General features: G+C 39.2%; 1 protein-coding gene across 7 annotated transcripts in view; it reads right to left on the bottom strand.

The window, feature by feature from the left end:
- The window catches only part of PTPRM (protein tyrosine phosphatase receptor type M), a 754,490-nt gene that overhangs the window by 293,903 nt on the left and 433,190 nt on the right, over positions 1-27,397 (bottom strand). For all 7 annotated transcript variants that reach the window (XM_067699674.1, XM_067699676.1, XM_067699675.1 and 4 more), the window contains exons 9-11: positions 25,144-25,253; positions 10,994-11,195; positions 8,104-8,206 (exon numbers count right to left, since the gene is read on the bottom strand). In XM_067699674.1, the coding sequence (XP_067555775.1) occupies positions 8,104-8,206; positions 10,994-11,195; positions 25,144-25,253 (415 nt within the window). The remainder of the gene's footprint in view (positions 1-8,103; positions 8,207-10,993; positions 11,196-25,143; positions 25,254-27,397) is intronic.

The following is a 27,397-nucleotide window of genomic DNA, read 5'->3' as shown; positions in this document are numbered from 1 at the left end:
TCGTTGAGAGAGCTGGGATTTGAAACTGGGTTTATTTACTCCAAAGAGTATGTTCTTTCCCTGTATCATGGGAGTCATTTTAGAAAGTTAGGTCCGCTATTCACGTGATGCATATTCAGAGTAATTATTTGAAGATCAGAAGAGTTTCCTGCCTATGTCAAAGGATGGAAGACTGATTCTGCCCATCCAAAAGACCACGCATGACACCTGATACTGTCTTATTGTTTAGGCCGTAATGATATTGCTTATTCATTACTGATAGATTCAGTAGTTTCCAATTAATTTAGAGCAAAGTACTGGGTAGATCTGAACATTATACATTGATTTATAATAGGTTAATTTAAAATGAAGCTAGTTTTTTTTTTTTTTTTTTGGCTGCATTGGGTCTTCGTTGCTACACGCAGGCTTTCTGGCTTTCTCTAGTTGCGGTGGGCAGGGGCTATTCTTCGTTGCGGTGCACGTGCTTCTCATTGCGGTGGCTTCTCCTGTTGTGGAACACGGGCTCTAGGCGCGCAGGCTTCAGTAGTTGTGGAGCGCCGGCTCAGTAGTTGTGGCTCGCTGGCACTAGAGTGCAGGCTCAGTAGTTGTGGCGCACGGGCTTAGTTGCTCCACGGCATGTGGTATCTTCCTGGGCCAGGGCTCAAACTTGTGTCCCCTGCATTGGCAGGTGGATTCTTAACCACCATGCCACCAGGGAAGTCCCTGAAGCTACTTTTAAATTACAGAATCTTTGGATCTTAAGGTAAACTTTGTATTGTAAGGTTTTACACTATAGTTTTTTCTTTCATCCAGCAAGAAAGTAATATAAAGAGATAAATTTTTTTATGGATAAATAACAAAATATTTGCAAATCGCTATTTAACTGGTTCCTGAGCCAAGATCAAACTAATAGATAAAACTATTCTGATTAAAGGGCAATTTTTATAGAGACACAGATGTAGAGAACAAACCAATGGACACCAAGGGGGGAAAGTGGGGGTGGGGTGGTGGTGGGATGAACTGGGAGACTGGGATTGACATGTATACACTAATATGTATAAAACAGGTAATTAATAAGAACCTGCTATACAGAAAAATAAAATAAAATAAAATTCAAAAAAAGGACAATTTTTAGAATCTGGAGAATAAATTCTAATATAATCATAATGATTGAATGACCATAAAATGGTACTTGAATAACAGATACCTTTCTTTTAAGAAAGTGAAAGGAGGAGCACTCTTCGAGAGTGGAGACAACAACAGACCCCATTGAGCCAAGCAAGTTACTTGTCTCATGGACTCTTCGTTGGTATGGCACGTTGCAAACTTTACTTTTAGAGTGGTTCTAAACAGAAGATTTGTTTCCTTTCGTTTTATGCTTAAGTTTATTCATAAACTTAAGTTTAGAGCTGATAAAGACCATAATTAGCTAACGACTCAGGGGTCAACATGGAAACACCTAACCTTTTTAAAGAGCTGTTGTACAGAACTGGGGTCGGGGGAGAGTTCATTACCTAGTTATAGTATCAGTTCCTCAAAACTTGCAAATGCATAAATAAACAGGTAACCAGAGGCAATCAGAATTTAAAATGCAGGAGAGACATTAGAATTTATAGGAATTCTATTTAGGATTTTATTGATAGACACACTTATTAAATTCTTAATTTATTTTTCATGTCAAATTAGATTTTTCGTGATAGCAGATTTGAAGAGAATGAGACAAACAAAGGAAAAGGTAGAGGCCCAGGGCTGGTCGTGTGAAAACAAACAATGAGAATCACCTACTGCTACAGCCTGAAGGGTGCCAGAGCAAGAAGAAACACTTACGTAGCATTTAGTGTGTGTGAAGTACGGTTTGAAGTACTATTTGAAATACAGTACCTCAGTTAATCCTCACAAGAACCCTATAATGCTGAAATGCTCAAAGGCTCCTTGCATGAAGCAGAAGAGAAAGGGGTGTCCAAGAAGGTGGTGACAACACAGTGATAATGTCTTTCCTGGGACTTAGAAAGGGGAGACAATCATATAGATTGCTGCTGCTTTAAAAAAAATGTAAAAAGGATCTGGTCCATACTTCCTAACATCAAACTTCTAAACCGTAGTCAATCATATGCCAACAATTGTAATTCCTAAAATAGGAAACTTCTTAGAACAAAGTGCATGATTATCTCCTACCTTTCATTAGTAATAATGATCTCTTTCCTTTCTTTTACTGACAAAAGTTAGTTTCACTGTCCCATCCGAGGTGGCAAGTGTCACAGACTCCCTGGCACTCTCACGCTGAGTCCCTTTAACAAAAACTGCTGTGTGATACCCAGCTTGGGGCCATGAGTGCAGGCCCACAAAGAGAATAAAGCTCGTTTCCCATACAGCTCCAGGATCAAATGGAACGTGTGTGAGAAATATAACACATTTTCTTAAAATAAATACAATTGCTTTACTGCCTGTTTATTCTCAATGGAATGAAAACTTGTCCTTCACCTTCTTCGAAGACTAAGAGTGGATTTTTCAAAAGACAGAGAGCTGTATAATGAGAAAAATAGCATCCTTTAATGCCTTTTTCATTTTCTGTCTAATTTGTTACAAAAGAATATTTGATGAGTAATTTGAATAACTCAAGAAATACTGAAGTTAACAATGACACTTTAATATCAGAACGTTTCCTACTTTACCACGTAAAACAAAGCAGCATAAGGAAAAAAGTGTTAGGAGTAAATGAGAATAGCACACATTTGCAGTCTACCATGAGAAAAAATTCAAGGCAAAATCAGTTTAATAAAAATCTGGACATAGTACATAAAAATAAATTCTTGACTTATATATGAAACTGCAGGTGTTACATGATACAAGTCTTTTTGTTTTTAAATCAGAGGTGTTTTGGATGAATAAAGCATTTATGATTGCTTTTTACTAACAAGAAATATTTCCTATCTCATTTGAAACCTTACTTACCTAGGACACATTGTTGAAAAAAGTTAGGCAAAATATGTCTTCCATTCCTTATGCCTCCTCTCCTCCCCATTCATAAGGTAGTGAAGTTCCTATTTACTTTAAGATTTTGGCCCCGATTCTCAGCAACAGAAACTATTCACAAATTGCTTTTTAAACATAACTGTTGAGGAAGCATTCAACTTAGAGGATAGCCACAGTATAAGTCACCAATGACTGCCAATGCACAGCATCAAAATAATTGGGGCTAAAGACATGGAAACAACCTAAATGTCCATCGACAGATGAATGGATAAAGAGGATGTGGTGTGTGTGTGTATATATATAATATATATGAATATTACTCAGCCATAAAAAAGAATGAAATAATGCCATTTGCAGCAATATGGACAGTCCTAGAGATTATCATACTACGCGAAGTAAATCAGAATGAGAAAGACAAATACCATATGATATCACTTATATGTGGAATCTAAAATATGACACAAATGAACATATCTATGAAACAGAAACAGACTCACAGACATAGAGAACAGACTTGTGGTTGCCAAGGGGGAGGGAAGGACTGGGAGGTTGGGATTAGCAGATGCGAACTCTTATATACAGGATAAATAAATAAGGTCCTACTGTATAGCACAGGGAACTATACTATATCTCAATACTGAGATAAACCATAATGGAAAAGAATATGAAAAATTATATACATGTATAACTGAGTCACTTTGCTGTACAGCAGAAATTAAACACAATATTGGAAATCAACCATATTTCAATAAAATTAAAAAGAAATAATCTGGACTACTTTACTATTAGAAGAACAAAGTGGCTGCCATGAATTAAAATTACATTCACATGGTTCAGCCTCGGTGTTAATGTTTTGGTTGTTGCTGTGATTACTGCCCTCCTTCCATCCCTCCCTGTAGGCACACAACTGTAATAGATGTTTTCCCCACTCAACAGTTTCTCCTGAATGAATGAATCAAAGAATGATTTGGTAATCTTTGAACATTCCACTGAAATGAATATCAAAATATTTAATTAGTTAACATATTCAAGCACTGAGTTTTAATTAAGAAGACACCGAGCTGCAAAACATTTATGAACAAATTAAAGCAACAATGCCTAAGGAACAAAAATGAGAGTCATTTGAATTACAAAAACGTGATTGAGTCTCAAGCCACAGCCCATTAGAAGGTATAAAACATCATTAATGAGGGTTACTGCACACAGCAGATTATATATAAAGACATACATCACAAGAGTAAAATCACAGACAGAACTTTTGTTAGTGCAAGAAACGCACCAGTTAGTGTAAAACTCATTCTTTATTTAGAGTTGCTCTTTTACTGCCAAATTATTAGGGTTTTCTCTGTTGGACTCTGTCTGCATGTAATAAACAGTGGGGAGAAGAAGAGAGAGAAATGAGGTGATTCTAAATGAGTAAAAGAAAATTAAGCTTTTCCCTGTCTTATTAAAGAAAAAAAATCGAATCCATGAACAGACATTAAAATTCTGTCCTAGGTGCTAGTTTACTGGCTGGAATGATGGAATTTGTGTTCTTCCTGGCCATCTCAGGATTTAAATAATTTTATGTGACAGAGCTGATGCGCTGATCGATAAAAAGACAACAATCATTTACACTGAGAGTTTAGTGCAATTTCAAGAATCCGCATTAACCACGCTGAGTGTTTGTAGTGGAATCAGTATACAAGCACCTCACTTAGTAAAGTGCCTCAGTGAAGTATGACTGAATTTTCAACACCAATGAATATGGATTAAAGAAAAATCAAATCAATCAAAAGAATGGGTTTTTTTGCAATCACACAATGACAGTATTTTTGAACACATAATTCTGTGCAAAATCCAGGAAAGCCAACAGATGTTCACTTCCATTTCTTCTTCTAGTATTTATCTTACCATTTGGGAAAAGCTTTCTTGTATTGCAGTTGATTACATGTGCATTTTGCAAATTTCCAGATGTGTTCAAATGTTTCAATCTACATTATGGCTTTATATTTTAGGTCCCTATGAGTCCCTAATCAGAGTTCTTATTTCTCTAAACATTAAATGAAATTGAAAATTTTCATATACCCCATTTAGACTGAGAGTATTATGGACATTTTTTTCCCAAACTAGTCTTTCTAGATATATTGGTCTTCCATCTACTCAATAGATAATCAGTCGCATTATGCTGTACTATAATAATGAATCCTTTGAAGAGAATATTCACTTTTCTCAAAAAAAAATATTTTTGACAGGTGAGTTTGAGATAATTTCCTCTCTCAAATTTGTGTCAATAAAATTTACCCATTTTAAGACAAGCATCCTTCCAGTAAAGGTAGCATCTGTAGTGGATTTCCCTGTAATGCTTATTGAACTGTTTGCCACGAGAATTGATCTTGATTCTAGCATTGTAGATTTCCACGATGGATATAGATAGTAAATTTGTTCATTTCAAGCTGCTAACACTGTAGAAGAGGGCATCATAGAGGCAGAATGCACAATGACCCCAGTCAATTCCAGGAATGCTTAGCCAGTAACAAGATGATGTTTCATAAAAGCAAAGCAGTGCTGAACTTGTAAAATCAGGCAGTATGACAGGTGTGAAAGAGCACGTGACATGATAAACTGAAATCTTCACAGAGTTAGAGCTGGGCCTGCTGAAATGATGTGAGACCTGCGTCTCAGACATCCTGACCAGCATCTGAATTTCTATTTTTATAGACATAAGAATACAAAGCCTGAGGATGTCTACAACTAACTAAGTAGTAAGGCTTCAAAGTCTCCAAAAACAACTAGAAAGGTGTAAAGGAAAAGAACAAAACCGTGCCTTAGCAAGGCAGATGATGGAAAACATGGGTAGTCGTCTGGGACACAACTGACACTTTAAAAAGATAAGAAGAGGGTTTCTGGGGACAGGACTAACATGGATTGCCCAAAGAAGTGTCATTTGAAAACTTAGACTTGGAAAGATCTATACAAAGATGAGGATGGCAATCCAACTGAAAGGGTTAGAAGGAAAGAAGCAACAAGAATAGAAAATGTGTGAAAGGAATTTTTATGAGAATAAAGTAGAGTGTTGGAGAGATGGTTAGGGTTTCAGCTTCCTTCAGTTTGGAGGCTCTGAAAGTGAATGACCTCTACCCTCTCATTTCATCGAGATGCCTCTGTGGTAGAACCTGGACTCCTGTCCTAACGGCCTGTTTTGCTGAGTTTGGGCAACTCAAACTGGTCAGAAACAAATGATGTTCTCAAGGCCACGGTCAGAGCGTCAATTTTCATTTAATAACAATTCAGCTTTCTGGAGTGAAAAAGTCTGACCCGCGGCCATAGGTCTGCTTGGGTCTTGGAAAGCCATCCAATGAGGGTGAGCCTGGGGTCATTCAGTTCGTGCAACCCCTCAGTGCCAAACAAATCAACCCAAAGGGCCTGGGCAGTGTCAGTGGCATCGCTTTTCTTGCAGAAATAATACCTTACATCTGGAACAGAGCTTCTACATATTTCAGAGCGTTCTCACTTACTGCACCTATGAGTGGCGATCTGAAATCCCTTACATGGGCTGCTACTTTGAGTAAGTCAGCAAACTAAAACTTGTTTCATATCATCTTGCAGGGTTTTCAAATAAAAGTTTCTGTGATTCGACCCTAATGTGAATGCTCTATCAACTACACTTGTCTGTTTTTCATCTTGAGTCTGTGAACTGAAACTTACATATCTTATCAGGCAGAAAGAAGTCCAATGGATCCGCCTTGGATACTGTAGTGAAAACGTGATCAAAGAGAGGCCAGGTTTCAAAAGGTTAATGAACTAAAATTCTACAAAAGGCACAGGGAAAGGAACCCCACCCCCGGCCCTGTAGCCTTAATTGTGAATGTAAATGTTTCCTTGGAGAACGCTATTCAAAGGAATAGGTTATTTTTAAGGGAATCTACTCTGTTAGTACAAAATATCTGAATCCCTCTGAAACAAGTAGAAATTTCATTTATATAGATTAATGAGCTTATGACAAGTTCATACTCAAGAGTTATTCAGGCATTCCTTTGCTCCTTCCTACGAAGAATAAATTTATTTTATTCATTCACGGTAAAAGTTATACTTTGTAATTTCTTAGCTATATAAATCATCACACGATGAGAAATGAGGCCTACATCATGGTAATAAACTTAAATCTGTTCAAATAAAGACTTCACAATCATCTTTCCAATCACCTGTTTCTTTAAAAAAAAACAGTTATACACCACATATTCAATTGAGAGATTAGCCAATTTACTGAAGGTTAAGGACTTAAAACTCCCTGTAAACAAAACAAACAAATCCATTTAAGGAATAGGGCTCACCTGACCTTGGGTAACTAAATTACAGGGAGCAATTACCTTTTCGGAGGAAAGCCACCTCCGAAAGGACTGGGGTTTTTTTTTTTTTTTTTTTAACATCTTTATTGGAGTATAATTGCTTTACAATGGTGTGTTAGTTTCTGCTTTATAACAAAGTGAATCAGTTATACATATACATATGTTCCCATATCTCTTCCCTCTTGCGTCTCCCTCCCTCCCACCCTCCCTATCCCACCCCTCCAGGAGGTCACAAAGCACCCAGCTGATATCCCTGTGCTATGCGGCTGCTTCCCACTAGCTATCTATTTTACATTTGGTAGTGTTTATATGTCCATGCCACTCTCTCACTTTGTCCCAGCTTACCCTTCCCCCTCTCCATATCCTCAAGTCCTTCTCCAGTAGGTCTGTGTCTTTATTCCTGTCTTACCCCTAGGTTCTTCATGACATTTTTTTTTCTTAAATTCCATATATATGTGTTAGCATATGGTATTTGTCTTTCTCTTTCTGACTTACTTCACTCTGTATGACAGACTCTAGGTCTATCCACCTCATTACAAATAGCTCAAATTTCGTTTCTTTTTATGGCTGAGTAATTGTATAAGGACTGGGGTTTTTGTTCCTTGTCTTCAAAGAACAACCCACTTGCATCAGAATCAAACTCTTTACACAGTACTTGATCACCCCACATCAAAACCCTATCCTTCCCCTCAGTCCTTTCTTTTACTTAGAGTTCATAAGGATATGGGTTTACATGTTGACTGAGGCGTGGAGCAAATCCCCAGAAAACACATGTGAGATGACTTCAGTTTTCACCTAAAACCACCCCTTCTCTGCTTGGTACCTGACAGGTGCACCTCGGCTGTGTGCAGGCTTCAGCAGGACCGTCACCGTGTTGTCGGTTTGATTCAAGGGCGTCTCAAGTTCATAAGCCGGCATGGAGGGTGCTGGGGAAGATGCATGAGATAGGAGACTCATGATTTCTGGTTTGTCTTTTCCATTTCCTTTCTACTTTCATTTACAATGAGCATTAAAAACACAGCACACTTAGTTTAAATTGCCTCTGTGAACCAACCACAAACAGCCTTTACGTATCTACCCAACCCTGAACATCAGGGACAGCTGTTAAAACCATCATGTGTTGACTTTGGTCTTGAGTTTAACCTGGGAGGGGGCACGAGGGGGGGCTTAGGAGGTGTTAGTAATACTGTTTCTCGATTCGGATTCTCGCTAAATGGGTGTAGCCATTACATCCATCCATACATGTACATCACTGTAATTAAATTGTAAATTGTAAAATAAATTTAATTTGTGTACTTTTCTGTACATATGCTTTTCTTAAAATATTAAATGCAAATTTAAGAAATAATTACTAGGAACATAAAACTGATCATTTCAGTTCTCCCATCTAAGTCAAGGTTTCTTGTGTACCAAATATCCATCCGGAGATCTGAAGAGGTCCTCAGGAGTCAGAGGGCCTGGCTGGACCTAGTGAGGCACCGGTGGGCTCTCTGGGAAAGCACAACCGAGGAAAAGATACTGAGTTGAAGTGAGAAAGGCTTGGGTTTGACTTTCTGTTGCCTTTTGTTTCGACCAGCATGAGAGCTTAGGCACAGTAATTCTCTCTGAAGCTTCAGTTAACTCATCTATCAAAATAGGAGAAATTACCCTCCAGGGTTATTACGGGAATTCAAAGAGATAATAGATAGAGATGGGCAAATCTAGTTCTACAAATGTCAGCCCTCTTCCCAGGGCGGATCCCATTTCCAAGGCCATTTCCTGGCAGTCTTTGCTTTCTAGATTGTTCAGCTCGTTACTAGAAGATAACAGCTCTTCGGTAATTCTGTCTTCACGGTGCACAAGAGACATCGCTGCACGAAGGCTGTGACGCCGGCCGCAGAGGCACCGGCCTTTGTAAGGCCCTCAGGTCGGGTCCCTGATGAGGACAGTAGAGGCCAGTTTGGCGAGTATCGTTTTTTAAATCTCTTACATACAAGAAGCTTTTATGTAAAAGACATGGGTTATAGCTCAGGTCCATTCAATGGATCTTCTCAGCATTAAAATTAGCCCTAATTCTGTTAAAAATTAACTCCAGTTCATAACACAGAGCTACATTTTGGATAGAGAGTAGTTCTCTGAGGTCCATGGAAGTAGAAAATAGGGGCCCAGAATCCGTAATTTCTTTGAACCATAAAAATCAAATAGTTATTCTTGATGAGCCTTTGCAGGCTAACTAAAATGTCAGCTGGCTTTGCTTCGGGATAGAACTGTTGAACTTGGCGGGCTAGGAGCGGCCAGACTCACACCAACCAGAATTTTTACCTAATACAAATGGTAAAAGTGAATTATTTTTTCTAAAAGAATAGCCTCTTTAAGATAATAATCGTTGAAATATGGCTTCCATAGGGAGAAATTACCAAAAAAGGGGCTTGGAGATATGTACACTGGCACACATTACCTCTTTAAACAGATAATACCATCTTAATTTACATCCAGGGGTAAATTCACTTGATCAAGATCAGAGAAAAAGCACTGGGAAAAATTATAACTAGAACTCATATTTTCTGATTCCAGGCCCAGTGGTCTTTCTACTCAGGCATCTGTACAACTTATGTCATTTTCCTAACCTCTGAAGTATCCTTCCTCTTTTCCAACTCTCCATGTTGTTTTTACAAGCTAATGTCTTATATCAAACATCAAGTGTCTATTAAATTTCAAGTTAAGTTTGTGCTCATAAATTAACTCTTACACAATGCAAAGTTATCCCTTAAGTTATAATTGCTTAAAAACAAAATTCCAAACCTCACTCCTCCCTCAAAACCTAGTAGAAGGCTTAGAGTACTTGTGCTGTATTTCCTTCCCTTCCTTCAGTCCTAAAGAAAATCTCTCATAGAATTAGGGATGAGGGACAACAGATATAAAAATCAGGCTAAGTATTACCTAGCTGACCCTGACTGATGAGAAGTTACTCCATCACCTGCCTCCTGCTCTTCTACCCCCAACCAAAACAGTCACAGCCCAAACCCAAATACTGCCCTACTCGGATCCAAAGGGGAAAACGTAGAAAAGGAAAGACGTCCCCTGGAACTGTGTTTATTGCTGCTGCATATCCCACACCAGATGGCAACTCCATTTCCTCTAGTCTGAAGCACAAAGACATTTTCTGCACAGGTGCACATGCCCAGAAATATTTCCCAAATTATGTCCTTTGTTGGATGGTGTAATTGAGTCTCTACAAGAAACAAGCTGGCGGATGTAAGTGCTTGGTGCCCCCCCTCTGTAGTAGCCTCTCTCTTGAGGACGTGAAACTGCTAACAGTGAAGGTCCCACGGAAGGCTGAGCCTTCTGGAAGGGACTCCACATAACGCTGCCTTTCTGCTGAGCACTCCCTTGTGAGAGACCTCGCTATGGAGACTTTCCCGACACTGCTGCTCTGGGAACTTGGGACTGCGAAGGGCTGAGAGTGCTGGGAACAGCATCTCCCGCTCATGTCTGAGTTCTCCGACACACACTCTTAAAACAGTGCCTACCTCCTGACGCAGGACGACGATCCGAAGCTCCCAAATGATAAACATTTGCAGCGTTTCATTGAATTCCATAAGTCCGATTTTCATACTTACAAAAACATGAATTTACGTGTACGTTTGGGTGAGCTCTGCAGACTTGACAATGGGAATGAGAGAGTACCCAAATGCTACTTCTGATATAAGACACAGCTCATGAATGTACGATACCTGATATTTTGGTGGTGAACTGATTTGTTGCCGGGGGTCCAAAACCTTTAGCCGTGCTAGCTCGGATGGTGAAGGAGTATGTGGTTCCTGGATACAGTCCGAAAAACAGAAAGTGGGTTTCATTTCCCAGTTTTGAAACTCTTCCACTTTGATTGGATAGATCTATTTCTGGGTCAAAGGAACTGACTGCCTTGTAGGTGATCTGTAAGAGAAGACGGATGTGATGAAATACCTGAGGCAGGTCGACCGAGACTGCATCTTTATCCAATAAGTCCTCCTGATGTATGCACTGTCAGACGCTTTATGATAAGCTGTCCTGCTCCCCTAGACTCTTCAAATCCTGGATCCAGTGAACGGGCACAGGAACTCAGCCCAAACTGTGATGAGTTATTACTTTTATAGACAGAGGAACTGCAAGCCAGTAGATTAGAACATAAAGAATGAGTTCAGGTTTAAGCTAATACCTTGAAGTTGTTTGTTTTCAAAGTGTCTTGTTGGAAAACTACATTACAGCTGGCTTAAAACAAAATAACAAAATAGACAACCAGCTCAAACAGATAAGGACCTGACAAGGGGAAGGCCTCATCTCTCATCCAGGGGTCAGAGTCTGATTTTGCCCTGAACAGGATTACCGTATGCTGGTAAAAAGGGCACTTTTAAGCGTTTTCCTTAATGTGGGCAAAGATACCTGCTCCTAGATGCGTGTCAGTAGCCCTTAATGCTGTGACTGTGGTGTTTGCAATATGTCCTATTTACTTTTTTCTTTAGAGCAATGCTGTCCAATAGGACTGTCAGGATGGGAATGCTCTATTCTGCAGTATTCAGTGTGGTGGCCCCTAACCACAAGTGGCCACAGAGCACTAGAAACATGGCCGGTGAGACGGCAGAACTGAAAAATTTACTTCATTTTATTATTATTTTTTAAAATCATTAAAAAAAATTGAAGTTACTTGATTTACAATGTTGTGTTAGTTTCAGGTATACAGCAAAGTGATTGTATAATTATACATACATATATACATATTGTTTTCCAGATTCTTTTCCATTATAGGTTATTACAAGATACTGAGAATACTTCCCTGTGCTATACAGTAGGTCCTCGTGGGTTATCTATTTTATATATAGTAGTGTGTATATGTTCATCCTAAACTCCTGATTTATCCCTTCCTCCCTTCCCCCTTCGGTAACCATAAGTATCTCTTCTATGTCTGTGAATCATTTTATTTTAATTAACTAAAATTTAAATTTAAATTGCTCTGAATGACTAGGAGTTTCCATTTTGGACACAGTGCAATTCTGGAAGCTTTATGTTTGCCACGTGACAGGTGTTCAAATCACCCTGGATGAGTCTGGATTGTGTGAAAATAAATATAACATAGGTGTCTTTAAATTTTGCCCTTTCAAATGATGTTTTAAAAAATTTCACTCTAGGGCTTCCCTGGTGGCGCAGTGGTTGAGAGTCCGCCTGCCGATGCAGGGGACACGGGTTCGTGCCCCGGTCCGGGAAGATCCCACATGCCGCGGAGCGGCTGGGCCCATGAGCCATGGCTGCTGAGCCTGTGTGTCGGAGCCTGTGCTCTGCAATGGGAGAGGCCACAACAGTGAGAGGCCCACGTACCACAAAAAAAAAAAAAAAAAAAAAAGTCACTCTTAGTAGTTCATCAACTCTTCAAGAACATGCATTTTAGGGGTGATTACTAATTTCTCCTCCTTGTAAAGGCATAATTTTTAAATGTGGCATATTCAAAAGTTTTAAATTGCAAAACTGAGCACTTTTCTTGCTTTTAGATAGGTTAAAGTTACTGATAATTTATGTGCATGAACACTAACACTGTTATTATACCAACTGATAATTGACATTCTTTCTTCTTATATTTATAGCATGTCATTATAATTAAGGAGACCTCTCTGAAAGAATATTTAGATTGAGTCAACTATGCTTTGGCAAGAAAATGTTTGCTGTATATATTAATCACCGCCGTGCATGACACCATCAGAGTCAGGCAGAAGATCTGCTGTTAACCCTCTCATGGGCTTCCCTCATGAGGTTCCTCTGAGTCAAGAGACAAGACCACGTACACCAGCAGCTGCTGTCGGGGGAATTCAATGTCACTGCTTTGCGCTTAGCTGCGCACTTTGAACTCCATCCTGAGAGCTCCAGAGAAGAGGTAGAGAAGGCAGATCTAAGCTGTGACTACATAACTGCTCCTCCAAATTTATTAATTCCCTCATTCACAGCAACTTCACTGCACGTCTCTTGTGTGCCAAGCACTGTACTCCGGGCTAGCCGGGGTCTCATGTGGTGATTCAAACACAGTACCTGGCGGGGGGAAGGTAGCAGTCTGGTGGTAAGGGGAGACCCAACCCAGCAGTGAGGATGCAGTATAATTAGCATAAGGACTGGCCTTATGAAAAACTTTAATGGGATACAAATGCGTACGGGACAAAGTTCAAACTTCTGAGTTCCCTGCTTAAGACTTGCCTACACCTTCTTCTCTAAACTTCTTTCTTTTTCTTTTTTTTTTTAACATTTTAATTGGAGTATAATTGCTTTATAATGGTGTGCTAGGTTTTGCTGTATCACAGAGTGAATCAGCTATACGTATATATATATCCCCATATCTCCTCCCTCTTGTGTCTCCCTCCCACCCTCCCTATCCCACCCCTCTAGGTGGTCACAAAGCACCAAGCTGATCTCCCTGTGCTATGCAGCTGCTTCCCACTATCTATCTGTTTTACATTTGGTGGTGTATACATGTCCATGCCACTCTCTCACTTTGTCCCAGCTTACCCTTCCCGCTCCCTGTACCCTCAAGTCCATTCTCTATGTCTGCATCTTTATACCTGTCCTGCCCCTAGGTTCTTCAGAACCATTGCTTTTTTTGGTTTTTATTTTTAGATTCCATATGTATGTGTTAGCATACGGTATTTGTTTTTCTCTTTCTGACTTACTTTACTCTCTATGACAGTCTCTAGGTGCATCCACCTCACTACAAATAACTCAGTTCCGTTTCTTTTTATGGCTGAGTAATATTCCATTGTATATTTGTGCCACATCTTCTTTATCCATCTGTGAATGGACACTTAGGTTGCTTTCATGTCCTGACTATTGTAAATAGAGCTGCAATGAACATTGTGGTACATGACTCTTTTTGAATTATGGTTTTCTCAGGGTATATACCCAGTAGTAGGATTGCTGGATCATATGGTGGTTCTACTTTTAGTTTTTTGAGGAACCTCCATACTATTCTCCATAGTGGTGGTATCAATTTACATTCCCACCAACAGTGCAAGAGGTTTCCCTTTTCTCCACATGCTCTCCAGCATTTACTGTTTGTAGACTTTTTGATGATGGCCATTCTGACTGGTGTGAGGTGATACCTCATTGTAGCTTTGATTTTCATTTCTCTGATGATTAGTGATGTTGAGCATCCTTTCATGTGTTTACTGGCAATTTGTATATCGTCTTTGGAGAAATGTCTATTTAGGTCTTCTGCCCATTTGTGGATTGGGTTTTTTCTTTTTTTGATATTGAGCTGCATGAGCTGCTTGTATATTTTGGAGATTAATCCTTCGTCAGTTGCTTCATTTGCAAACATTTTCTCCCATTCTGACGGTTGCCTTTTTGTCTCATTTATGCTGTGCAAAACCTTTTAAGTTGCATTATGTTCCATTTGTTTATTTTTGTTTTTCTTTTCATTTCTCTAGGAGGTGGGTCAAAAAGGATCTTGCTGTGATTTATGCCATAGAGTGTTCTGCCTATGTTTTCCTCTAAGAGTTTTATAATATCTGGCCTTACATTTACGTCTTTAATCCATTTTGAGTTTATCTTTGTGTATAGTGTTAGGGAGTGTTCTAATTTCATTCTTTTACATGTAGCTGTCCAGTTTTCCCAGAAACAATTATTGAAGAGGCTGTCTTTTCTCCATTGTATATTCTTGTCTCCTTTATCAAAGATAAAGTGATCACAGGTGCATGGCTTTATCTCTGGGCTTTCTATACTGTTCCATTGATCTATGTTTCTGTTTTTGCGCCAGTAGCATACTGTCTGGATTACTGTAGCTTTGTAGTATAGTCTGAAGTCCGGGAGCCTGATTCCTCCAGCTCTGTTTTTCTTTCTCAAGATTGCTTTAGCTATTCGGGATCTTTTGTGTTTCCATACAAATTGTGAAATTTTTTGTTCTAGTTCTGTGAAAAATGCCATTGGTTGTTTGATAGGGATTGCATTGAATCTGTAGATTGCTTTGGGGGGTATAGTCATTTTCACAATGTTGACTCTTCCAATCCAAGAACATGGTATATCTCTCCACCTATTTGTATCATCTTTAATTTCTGTCATCAGTGTCTCATACTTTTCTGCATACAGGTCTTTTGTCTCCCTAGGTAGGTTTATTCCTAGGTATTTAATTCTTTTTGTTGCAGTGGTAAATGGGAGTGTTTCCTTAATTTCTCTTTTAAATTCTTCATCATTAGTGTATAGGAATTCAGGAGATTTCTGTGCATTAATTTTGTATCTTGCAACTTTACCAAATTCAGTGATGAGCTCTAGTAGTTTTCTGGTAGCATCTTTAGGATTCTCTACGCATAGTTTCATGTCATCTGCAAATAGTGACAGTTTTACTTCTTCTTTTCTGATTTGGACTCCTTTTATTTCTTTTTCTTTTCTGATTGCTGTGGCTAAAACTTCCAAAACTATGTTGAATAATAGTGATGAGACTGGGCAATCTTGTCTTGTTCCTGGTCTTAGAGGAAATGCTTTCAGTTTTCACCATTGAGAACAATATTGGCTGGGGGTTTGTCATATATGGCCTTTATTATGTTGAGGTAAGTTCCCTCAATGCCCACTTTCTGGAGGGTTTTTATCATAAATAGGTGTTGAATTTTGTCGAAAGCTCTTTCTGCATCTATTGAGATAATCATATGGTTTTTATCCTTCAATTTGTTAATATGTTGTACCACATTGATTGATTTGCATATACTGAAGAATCCTTGCATTCCTGGGATAAACCCCACTTGATCATGTGTATGACCTTTTAAATGTGCTGTTGGATTCTGTTTGCTAGTATTTTGTTGAGGATTTTTGCATTTATATTCATCAGTGATACTGGCCTATAGTTTTGTTTTTTTGTGACATCTTTGTCTGGTTTTGGTATCAGGGTGATGGTGGCCTTGTAGAATGAGTTTGGGAGTGTTCCTCCCTCTGCTATATTTTGGAAGATTTTGAGAAGGAAAAGTGTTAGCTCTTCTCTAAATGTTTGATAGAATTCACCTGTGAAGCCATCTGGTCCTGGGCTTTTGTTTGTTGGAAGATTTTTAATCACAGTTTCAATTTAGTGCTTGTGATTGGTCTGTTTATAGTTTCTATTTCTTCCTGGTTCAGTCTCAAAAGGTTGTGCTTTTCTAAGAATTTGTCCATTTCTTTCAGGTTGTCCATTTTATAGGCATATAGTTGCTTGTAGCAATCTCTCATGATCCTTTGTATTTCTGCAGTGTCAGTTGTTACTTCTCCTTCTTCATTTCTAATTCTGTTGATCTGAGTCTTTTCCCTTTTTTTCTTGATGACTCTGGTTAATGGTTTATCACTTTTGTTTATCTTCTCAAAGAACCAGCTTTTAGATTTTGTGATCTTTGCGATTTTTTCCTTCATTTCCTCTTCATTTATTTCTGATCTGATCTGATCTTTATGATTTCTTTCCTTCTGCTAACTTTGGGTTTCTTTTGTTCTTCTTTCTCTAATTGCTTTAGGTGTAGGGTTAGGTTGTTTATTTGAGACGTTTCTTGTTTCTTGAGGTAGGATTGTATTGCTACAAACTTTCCTCTTAGAACTGTTTTTCTGCATCCCACAGGTTTTGGGTGGTCGTATTTTCATTATCATTTGTTTCTAGGTATTTTTAAATTTGCTCTTTGATTTCTGCAGTGATCTCTTGGTTATTTAGTAGTGTATTGTTTAGCCTCCATGTGTTTGCATTTTTTACAGTGTTTTTCTTGTAATTGATATCTAGTACAGTGTTGTGGTCAGAAAAGATACTTGATACGATTTCAATTTTCTTAAATTTAGCAAGGCTTGATTTGTGACCCAAGATATGATCTATCCTGGAAAATGTTCCATAAGCGCTTGAGAAGAAAGTGTATTGTGTTGTTTTTGGATGGAATGTCCTATAAATATCAATTAAGTCCATCTTGTTTAATGTGTCATTTAAAGCTTGTGTTTCCTTATTTATTTTCATTTTGGATGATCTGTCCATTGGTGAAAGTGGGGTGTTAAAGTCCCCTACTATTATTGTGTTACTGTCAATTTCCCCTTTTATGGCTGTTAGCATTTGCCTTATGTATTGAGTTGCTACTATGTTGGGTGCATAAATATTTACAATTGTTATATCTTCTTCTTGGATCGATCCCATTTTTATTATGTAGTGTCCTTCTTTGTCTTTTGTAATAGTCTTTATTTTAAAGTCTATTCTGTCTGATATGAGAATTGCTCCTCCAGCCTTCTTTTGATTTCCATTTGCATGGAATATCTTTTTCCATCCTGTCACTTTCAGTCTGTATGTGTTCCTAGGTCTGAAGTGGGTCTCTTGTAGACAGCATATATATACAGGTCTTATTTTTGTATCCATTCAGCCAGTCTGTGTCTTTTAGTTGGAGCATTTAATCCATTTACATTTAAGGTAATTATCGATATGTATGTTCCTCTTACCATTTTCTTAATTGTTTGGGGTTTGTTATTGTATGTGTTTTCCTTCTCTTGTGTTTCCCACTTAGAGAAGTTCCTTTAGCATTTGTTGTAGAGCTGGTTTGGTGGTGCTGAATTCTCATAGCTTTTGCTTGTCTGTAAAGGTTTTAATTTCTACGTCAAATCTGAATGAGATCCTTGTTGGGTAGAGTAATCTTGGTTTTAGGTTTTTCCCTCTCATCACTTTAAATTTGTCCTGCAACTCCCTTCTGGCTTGCAGAGTTTCTGCTGAAAGATCAGCTGTTAACCTTATGGAGATCCCCTTGTATGTTATTTGTTGCTTTTCCCTTGCTGCTTTTAATATTTTTTCTTTGTATTTAATTTTTGATAGTTTGTTTAATATGCGTGTTGGCATGTTTCTCCTTGGAATCATCCTGTATGGGGCTCTCTGTGCTTCCTGGACTTGATGGACTACATCCTTTCCCATATTAGGGAAGTTTTCAACTATAAGCTCTTTAAATATTTTCTCAGTCCCTTTCTTTTTCTCTTCTTCTTCTGGGACCCCTATAATTCGAATGTTGGTGCATTTAATGTTGTCACAGAGGTCTCTGAGACTGTGCTCAATTCTTTTCATTCAAGACCCTGTCAGCCACGTGGCTGCTAGTGTTGGAGGGTCTCCTGCAGAGGCAGGGGTGGCTGTGGCTCACCACAGGGACAAGGACACTGGCAGAACTTCACATGGGATGACATCATATTTTCTTCTGTCCTGGTCAGGGGACAAAGATTTACTGCCCCACAAATACTGGGCTTTTCTGACGCTGCTTTTGCTTATAAACTCTCAGCTCCTTGGAATGTGATAGAGCTAACTCTGTCCTCTTTCCTCCACCATGAATTCAGATTCACTCTTGCCATTCAAATACTGACTGAAATGTGTGAGCATGAGCACTGCAGTCAGCAGGAAGACATAGGCCCTGCCCTCGGGCAACCAATAATCTGGACTGGGCTGGGGAGGAGCTGGGGAGACATCCAGTAAGTAAATTAATAATTTTTAAACACTACGTGCCATGGAAGAAACAAACAGGATGCTAAGATGAAGGGGATTTGGGGGTGGGGCCCATGCTCAGCCATTCAGAATGGCTGGGGGAGCGTCCCCTGAGGGGATGACAGTTAATTGAACTTGGGAATGAGTCAGCCAGGCTAGGAGTCCGGGGAAGAACAGCATGAACTAAGACCATGAAGCCGGAGCACTCCAGACACAGATGATGGACAGAAAGAAGGCCCCTGTGGCGGCAGGCCAGCCAGCGAGGTGGCGTGGTCCCTGGGGGGCTGGAGACGTGGGGGGGGGCAATTCCCTGCAGTGCTCTGTACCCCAAGGGAGAAAGTGTGGAGACATACAACAGGGGCCTTTGAACAATTTTAAGTGTGAAGATAAAATGATCTGACTTCCCTTATAAAGAGATCACGTTGGCTGCCAGGTGGAGGATTGCTTTCTTGAAGGGGGCACCAAAGGTAGTAGGAGGACCCCTAGGAGCCCTGGCAGAGGCCATGGCTGAGGTCACAGCACACGTGAGAGAAGGCAGTGGTTTGGACCAAGGATGGGGCCATGAAGAGAGAAATACATGAAAAGAATCGGCAAGTTTTAGAGTCGACATGAGCAGAAGTCAGTGATGGACTGGATGTGGGGATAGATGGAGGAACCAAGACAGGCTCCATGTTTGGGCTTGAGCAAAGGATGTCCTGCTTACTGAAATGGGATGGAATGAATGAGAAGTTAACTGCTGGGGGGTGGGCATGTCAAGGTTGAGATGCCTGTGACAGTCAGGAGGACACACCGTGTAGGACATAGGGCTGGGAGCTGAGAGGTCTGGGCTGGAAGTAGACACCTAGGGGTGAGCAGCGTTGGAACATTACGGTTCAGGACTGGATGAGGTCCCTGGGGAAACGCTGATATTTAATATAGGGCACAGAAGGAGAGCCAGAAAGCAGGGAGAAGCCAAAAGAGACAGCCGTCATAGAAATCAAAAGAACACAGTGTGTTAAGAAGGAAATGCTTTCAAAGATGCTGCCGGGAGTTTGAGACTGGAACCAAAAACATGTCCATCCATGTCTCGAGCTGGGGCTCCCATTCTACGTATCCGTAAAGCCTTCCCAAACCCGTCCTAACGATCACTGGATCTGCTCAACACTGGCTGTTGTGACTGTGTCCCTACCATCCATTCGGCAATAAATCACGGAGAGCTGTAAGAGCTCTTTGTAGTCTGAAATCGTGATTTAAACATGCCAAAGGAATTGGAACTTTTCATACAGTTGTCTCTTCTTTCTGAATAGTGATAGCTCATTCTTCTTTCTGACCCCACTGTGATCAGTAAATATTTGGCACTCGGTATATATTTTCCTAAAGACTCCAGGGAGAGCAGGTCTGTGCACGCACTCACACACATGCTCACGGTGCGGCAAGAAGGACGTTTGCTCTGCAAAGCAAAAAGCAATTGCATTATCAGAGGACTTGCTGTTTTACCAGTGCTGATGGGTTTGTACTCGCCTCTAGCCATGGTCTTGCAGGATCAGCTAGACTGGGGTTCTTTCGGTCACAGTCCTTGATAATTTGTTAAAAAGCACAGATCCTCTCCCCAACCCATAACAAAGCACGTACACGCTGCTCTTAAAAATCGTGAATCCTCTCCCTCACCTCTAACAAATCCCTAACAAGCAACTATGTTGTGTCCAAGTGGACACAAAATGTCAGAAAGTTCATGGATTCCCCCTCAAACCCATCCAGAGCCCTGGAGTCTGAATTCCAGGAATAAAAAGGTTCCTCGGGAACACAGTGAACTTGACCCTAGAACTCCATTGCCTGCGCAGCTGATGGTCAGTAAGCATCTGTCCTCCTGAGCAGTACTTCTGAAGGGTACCCAGCTCCATGCTCACATCCAAATGCAACACGTACTTTCAGTATTTATTTTTTCACTGGTTCATTCAGCACGTTTATTAAGTGCCTAGTAAGTACCAGGCCAAGGACGAGCAACGGGAGACTCCCAGGAGGGAGGTCTGGGGCTGAGGTCACACCTGGCCGTTTCGCTGGCTGAGGGCCAAGGTGATTCTAATGATGCCTCCATGGAGAACACTGACGTTCCAGGGTGGACCCAGGGACTTGATGGGATGCCCACGCTGAAAGCAAACCGACACGCAGACAACATATGTGGGGTTAGATCAGGTGAGGTGGAGTCAGCTGCTGCTCACATTGGATGCCTTCTGATTGGCAGGTCAGTGCCTGAAATACTCCAGCATCCTCTTTCCCTTCTCTAAGTCTCAAATTCTGGAGAACCAAAATGGAATAACACGTAATCTCTGACCACGAGGGGAATCAATCTTCCAGGGAGTTGTGAGTAGGCTGCAATGCCAGCCAGCCTTAACTACAGTCCTTCAACAGAGGGGCAAGCAATCAAAGGAACCAACAAGTAAATCAGATTCCAGGGGATGCAAGAACCTAGGATGCTCCACGGAAAAGTTCAAAATTTGACTGAGATGCTGAAAGATAAGCAGAAGTGCCACAGGAGGAGAACGAGGGGAGGCAGTCAGGAGGAAAGAAGCGGATAAGCAGAAGCAGGTGTGAAAAACCAGAAGGTTCATGGAGAAAAGGAAAACTCCATACACATGGCTCATTCAGTTCCAGGAGAGGATCATGGGAGATGCAGTAACAAGTATCAGCTGGGATGGTACCATGTATGGCCTTGAACACTGATAGCAAACAGGGCCCCTCAATTCTCCCTCTCTCCACCCATGTGAACTGTCTCAGGGGAGAGTGATTCACTGAGCCCCACTCTCCAGGTGGGGGATCTTGAGGTATTTTCAACTCTCCATCCGTCAGCGCCCCAGTGGGCTGATGAGTCCAGACTGTTCTCCTTTACTATGTGCCCGACAACCCTGCACACGCTGCACTGAGGCAGACGTTTGGTCCTCATTTCATTCTTTTCTAGAATTAGCTGCTGATAGGACTGCTCACTTCTAGTAGAGGAGAGAGAGGATCTTTTATATTTTGTTCTCTTCTAATACCTTATACATACTAAATGTTTTTTTTCAAAAGCTTGTTGGTGTGTTACTGTCGTGACCAGGAGTTTGGAGTTGATTCACTAAGCAATCGTGAGCCATATAAAGTTACTGGGGTACAATGAAAATACTGGGACATACATCCCTGTGCATTTGGGAGTATTACTGACTGAGAAACTTCCCTAAACAGGCTTGACATGCAGTGTCTGAATTTTGATAGATATTCCCAAGTTGTCTACATTAGAGGTTGCAAAATTGTGTGTCCCCATCAACGGTCTGTGCACACAAATTTCACCACATCACCCCTTAACACTGGATTTGCACCAACTTAAACGTTCTGAAGAGTCCGTTTTATTTCATTTCTTAATCCTTGCTAAGGTCAGGTAGCTATCTTTTCATCTGCTTACGCCATTCAGATTTTTTTTTCCTATGAATCAACTCCTTTTATTCTTCACCCATTTTTCCTAATGGAGTGTTGTCTACTTATCAATCTGTATCAAGTGTGTTATAACTACAGCCACCAGCCAGTTGACTGCTACAAATGTTGAAAATAATTTCCCCACGTCTTCTGTTTGTATTTAGACTTTTCTTTGTGGCATTTTCTATCATTCAGAAGTTTAAATTCTTATATAACCAAATCCATCAATCTTTTTTAAATGACTTCTGGGTTTTATGTCAAGATATATTACAAAAGCATCTTCCTTATTTTTCTTATAGTGTTGCTATAGTTTAATTTTTGTGTTTAGTTCATGAACCTATTTGGCATTTATTTTTGTATGATGTGGAGGGGGTCTTATATGGCATATTCTTGTAATAAAATGCTGGGTTTGCTAGCATTTATTAAATTTTATCCATGTATAGTCATAAGAGCACTTGCACTATAAATTTCTACCTTGTAAAATTTTGGAAGCACATGCATCTAGTTGTTCATAGCAGTTACTTCTGAAAAGTGAATTTGGGAAGCAAAGACATTTTATTTTGAATACTTCTGTGCTTAAAGTATCCTTTCAGAGAACAATACTGCATTTATAATTTGATAAAATAAAAATCTGGATAGCTATTGAGGAAAAGTGTAATTACCGGTCCCAGATTTTAGGAAGATGTCTCAGATAGAATGAAACAGCTGAGCAGGAGGTAAGGCACGAGAAGGGCTGGGGCTACAACACAGCTGGGGACAAGAGGAAGGAAGGCTAGTTTGAGAAGGCTGAAGATGGGGACGACAAAGAACTGAGGCCAGAAGGTTGCTTTAGTGCCGTCATTGCCGTAACTTCCGGCAAAAGATGACATTGACAGCATTTTCCAATCATTAATGATCTGGTATATCTTTCTTAAGAGGTAAAGAGAGAACTTGAGAATAACATGAACCTACAGCATGTTCACTTACAGCATTTACAACATTCCTTCTGTTTTTTCTCCTCTCCTTCAAAAAACCATACAAGTGTGCTCCTCAAGAAACACCCATATCATTTATTACTAAGCTTTTTTCCAACTATGATAACGTATCTTGCCTTCCAGTTTTGACCTACAGTCAAATGTGTTTCCGTGACTACACTGTTTCTAAGGTCTTGGTTTCCCTTTGGGCAACGGTTTTATTTCCTTAGCATGTCTGTCCCAGGGGTCCATACTCCCACATGTCTGTGGTCCTCCAGGGAGAGGACTGGTCTGGTTCACCGGCAGCCCTGCACCAGGAGGAAGCTGGGTCTCCTGCAGACTCAGGTACAGGCTGGGAGAGCCCCACGGTGCAGTGTGTTTTAGCCAAAGAGGAGCTCCCTGCACAGACACCATCTAAGGCCCACCTTGGGGAATCTGGAATACCTTCCTTCCTACTTCTAGAAAACATGGAGAAAAGAAGAGAAAGATTCAACAGTCAGAAACTTATACTTAATCACTTAAGCCTGATTCACAAATTTGGCATTTTCCCTTTGGTGCCTAGAAAAAACAACCGACCTGCTCTTCTTACCTATATCTTGAGTTTTAAAATGTTGATTTACAAGACATTCACACATCCCCTTTGTAGCAGCATTTAGATCAGTGTTCAGCTAGGAGGGACATTGTGGCTGCTGAAATCAGAGAGACTGATGGGTTCTGCTTTTCCTATTGTTTTCACATTAAAGTTACTTATTCCACGAATATTATGCTCCATGGGATCAGAAAGAAAGGATCTCACCTTTATTTTCTGTCCGTCTAGATATCAACATGTGGCTTTCAGGAGAGGTGGACTGATTTCTTGGTACTTAATGTTGATTTCAAAGACTGTATCTTTTCTAGTAAAATATTCTGTTATCCTGAGGTAAGAATCCACAAAACAGAACTAAAAAATGGTCATGGGGCCAAAAATATTAACTAAAAGATTCTGATCACTGAGGAAAAAAAATGAACTTGTTTGATTTGATTATAAAAAACAACTCTACAAAAGAGAGTCATGAATTTTCATGATTCTTTTACAACGAAGCAGCCAAGGAAAGCATCATAACTTAATGTGAAAATCAACTTTTTTTCTTTTCTCTTACTTTGTTTAGCTTTTGATGAACAACAATTTTTTTTTTTTTTTTTGCATTTCAATACCAATTTTTAAAAGGTACAAGGAAACATAGCTGTGAGGCTAGTTGGGTCAGGGAAAGGGTTCACCAATGGTGACTGTCTGACAGCAAATCTACTCCGGCTTTGTCAGTAGCTCTGAAAGGTATTCAGGTAGAGGTCCCATAGGAAGGATGGCTGCGGATTTTAGAAACCAAACAACATATAATTCTGTTGAATTTGCATTCACATAAATGCTAGCTTGAAAAAAAAATGCACCTGCTTGTTTCTATGACAATAGGCAGAGTGAAATCACGCTCATACAGATGTGATGATGACTGCCACCCCGCTATTGCTGTTATTTTTTTCCCTGAACAAGTCATCGAATTCTTCTCTGCTATCTATCAGTAGACAAAACTGTGTCACAGAAGTCTAAAGGCTGTTTTGCTAATGCTAAGAAACCAGAAGACATTATTCTGTTGTTATTCCCAAGACAATGTCTATCAACTCCACTAATTGGATCATCAGCGCTCTTCTATAATTCAGGAGTAAAATATTTTAGAGCTGGCGAGAACAGGATGCCATGGTTGCCTCCTGTCATATACAAATAATGTATATGACAGAACACTTACTGTTTTTAACAAAGGTGATTTTTAAACTATATTATAGTGTGGCTTTACATCTAATAACATGTAATCTGGAAGCATCTAAATCATGGTGAATATACATCCTGAAATTATACATAATTCGAAAACTCATTTTTAATTTTTTTGCTTCTATTCAGTAACCATTATAACTATTAAAGGCATTCAACTTCTTAAAAGGCATGATGTTACTATGCATTTTTAAATACTAGTCTAGCTATCATAGAAGTTACAGTAAAAATTAAATTACTAACAAATGTATATACTACCTCATATAAAGTGATGACACCATAGGTTTGAATTGGTTCTCGCCATTGAAGAAATATCTTCTCTTCAAAGGTACTTCCTTGGATGGATTCAGTAAGAACAGCACCTGGAACTAGAAGGGGGGAAAAAATCGATACATATTTAAGTAAACCAAAAACAAAATACATTTTTCTAGACTTGACAGGTTTTTAACTCTCTATTGAGGTGTAATATTTTAATAGATATATTCCATTTTCTTGCAAAAACCTGCAATTTAAAACCATTTTGGCTATACTGTCTTTATAAAGAAAAGAATTTCATCACATCTTCCTCTAAAAAGTTTGAATCAATTAGACAAAGCTCAGTATCATCTTGTAAATAAACTTTTTTATTCTTCAGAAATAAGGAAGGATGTGGAGCAATGCGAATTCCCACACATTGCTTGTGAGACCATAAATTGGTACAGCCACTTTGGAAAATAATTTGCCTGTATTCACTGAAGTTAAAGAGGCACATGTCATACGACCCAATAATCCCACCTCAGGTATATTCCCTAGTAATATTCTTGCACATATGTACTAGGAGACATAGACTAGGATGTCAGCATAGTAGCATTTTAAAATAAAACTAATAAATTGGAGACAAAAAATAGTTTAAGAAATTAGTTTATATTCACTCAATAAAATACAAAAACGACTGAAAATCGATGACAGCTTTATACATCATCATGGATGAATTCTATAACCATAACACTGAGTGATAAAAGCATGTCAAAGAAGAATATGTATGAACTCCTGGACTTATACTTAATATGTCTATGAAAAGTACACACAAAAGAGAAGTTCTACAAAGATGTGATGTAGATGAAATATTTTTAAAATATTTCGTTTTATTTATTAATAATAAAACAGATTTGGGAAAGTTTGATGCCATTTTTTAAAACCTGAAGTATGTAACACCTTTTGATTAGCGAGAAAATCTAATTGACATAAGGGAAGACAGAAATGTACTTGCCAATTTTCTACAAAATAACATACAATATTATTTTTAAAATATCATTTATCTCATATTCATTTAAATTAAGTTTTTGAGTATGCTTTATATGATACACAATTTAGTGTCTAGTGTGCCTATCCTATTTATAAACCAGTATATCTGTACTGCCTATAAGTATGCGTATATTTGGGGATGGTGCGATCAAACTTTTTGGTGATGGTGTGAGTAATCAAAAAGTGGTTTGAGAGGACTCAGGCTTCTCAATTTCAAATTTACTAAAAAGCTACAGTATTAGGACATCATGATATTGGCATAAGGATAGACAGATAGATCAGTACAACAGAACTGAGAGTACAGAAATAAAGCCCCACATTTATAGTCAATTGATTTTTATCGAAAGTGCCAAGAAAGTTCAGTGGGGTCAAAATAATTTTTCCAAGCGGTGCTAGGACAACTGGATATCCACATGTAAAAGGACGAAATTGGTTTCCTACTTCACACCAAATACGAAAATTATACCAAAATAGATTAAAGAGCTAAATATAAGAGCTAAAACTACAAAACTCCTAGAAGAAAATATAGGTGTAAATATTCATGACATTGTATTAGGCAATGGTTTCAAAGATCTGACACCAAAAACAAAAATAAGAAAAGAAAATATAGATAAACTGTACATCAGTAAAGTGAAAAGCTCTTGTGCTTCAAAGGGCACTACCAAGAAAGTGAAAAGACAACACACAGAAAGGCAGAAAGCTTTTGCAAATCATGTATCGGTCAAGAGACTTGTATCTAAAATACATAAAGAACTATGAAACCCCAATAAAAAGATAAATAATCCAATTAAAAACGGGCAAAGGATCTGTATAAACAGCTCTCCAAAAAAAGATATACAAATGGCCAATAAGCACGTGAAAAGATGCTCAACATCATTAGCTAGCAGGAAAATGCACATCAAAACCACAGTGTGATAGCACTTCACACCCTCTAGAATGGCTATAATCCAAAGACAGATAATAGCAAGTATTGGCAAGAATGTGGAGAAAGTGGAACCCTCATACACTGCTGGTAGGAATGTAAAATCACAAAGCTACTTTGAAAACAGTCTGGCAGATCCTCAAATGGTTAAACACAGATAAACTTACCATATGACCCAGCAATTCCACTCCTACGTATATATCCAAGAGAGCTGAAAACATGTCACTCAAAGGCTTGTACACAAATATTAAGAGGAGCATTATTCATAATAATTAAAAAGTAGAAACAACACAAATCAAATCGTGA

Source organism: Pseudorca crassidens, chromosome 12, assembly GCF_039906515.1.
Source record: "Pseudorca crassidens isolate mPseCra1 chromosome 12, mPseCra1.hap1, whole genome shotgun sequence".
Lineage (NCBI taxonomy): Eukaryota > Metazoa > Chordata > Mammalia > Artiodactyla > Delphinidae > Pseudorca > Pseudorca crassidens.
This window is presented reverse-complemented; position numbering and strand designations above follow the sequence as displayed.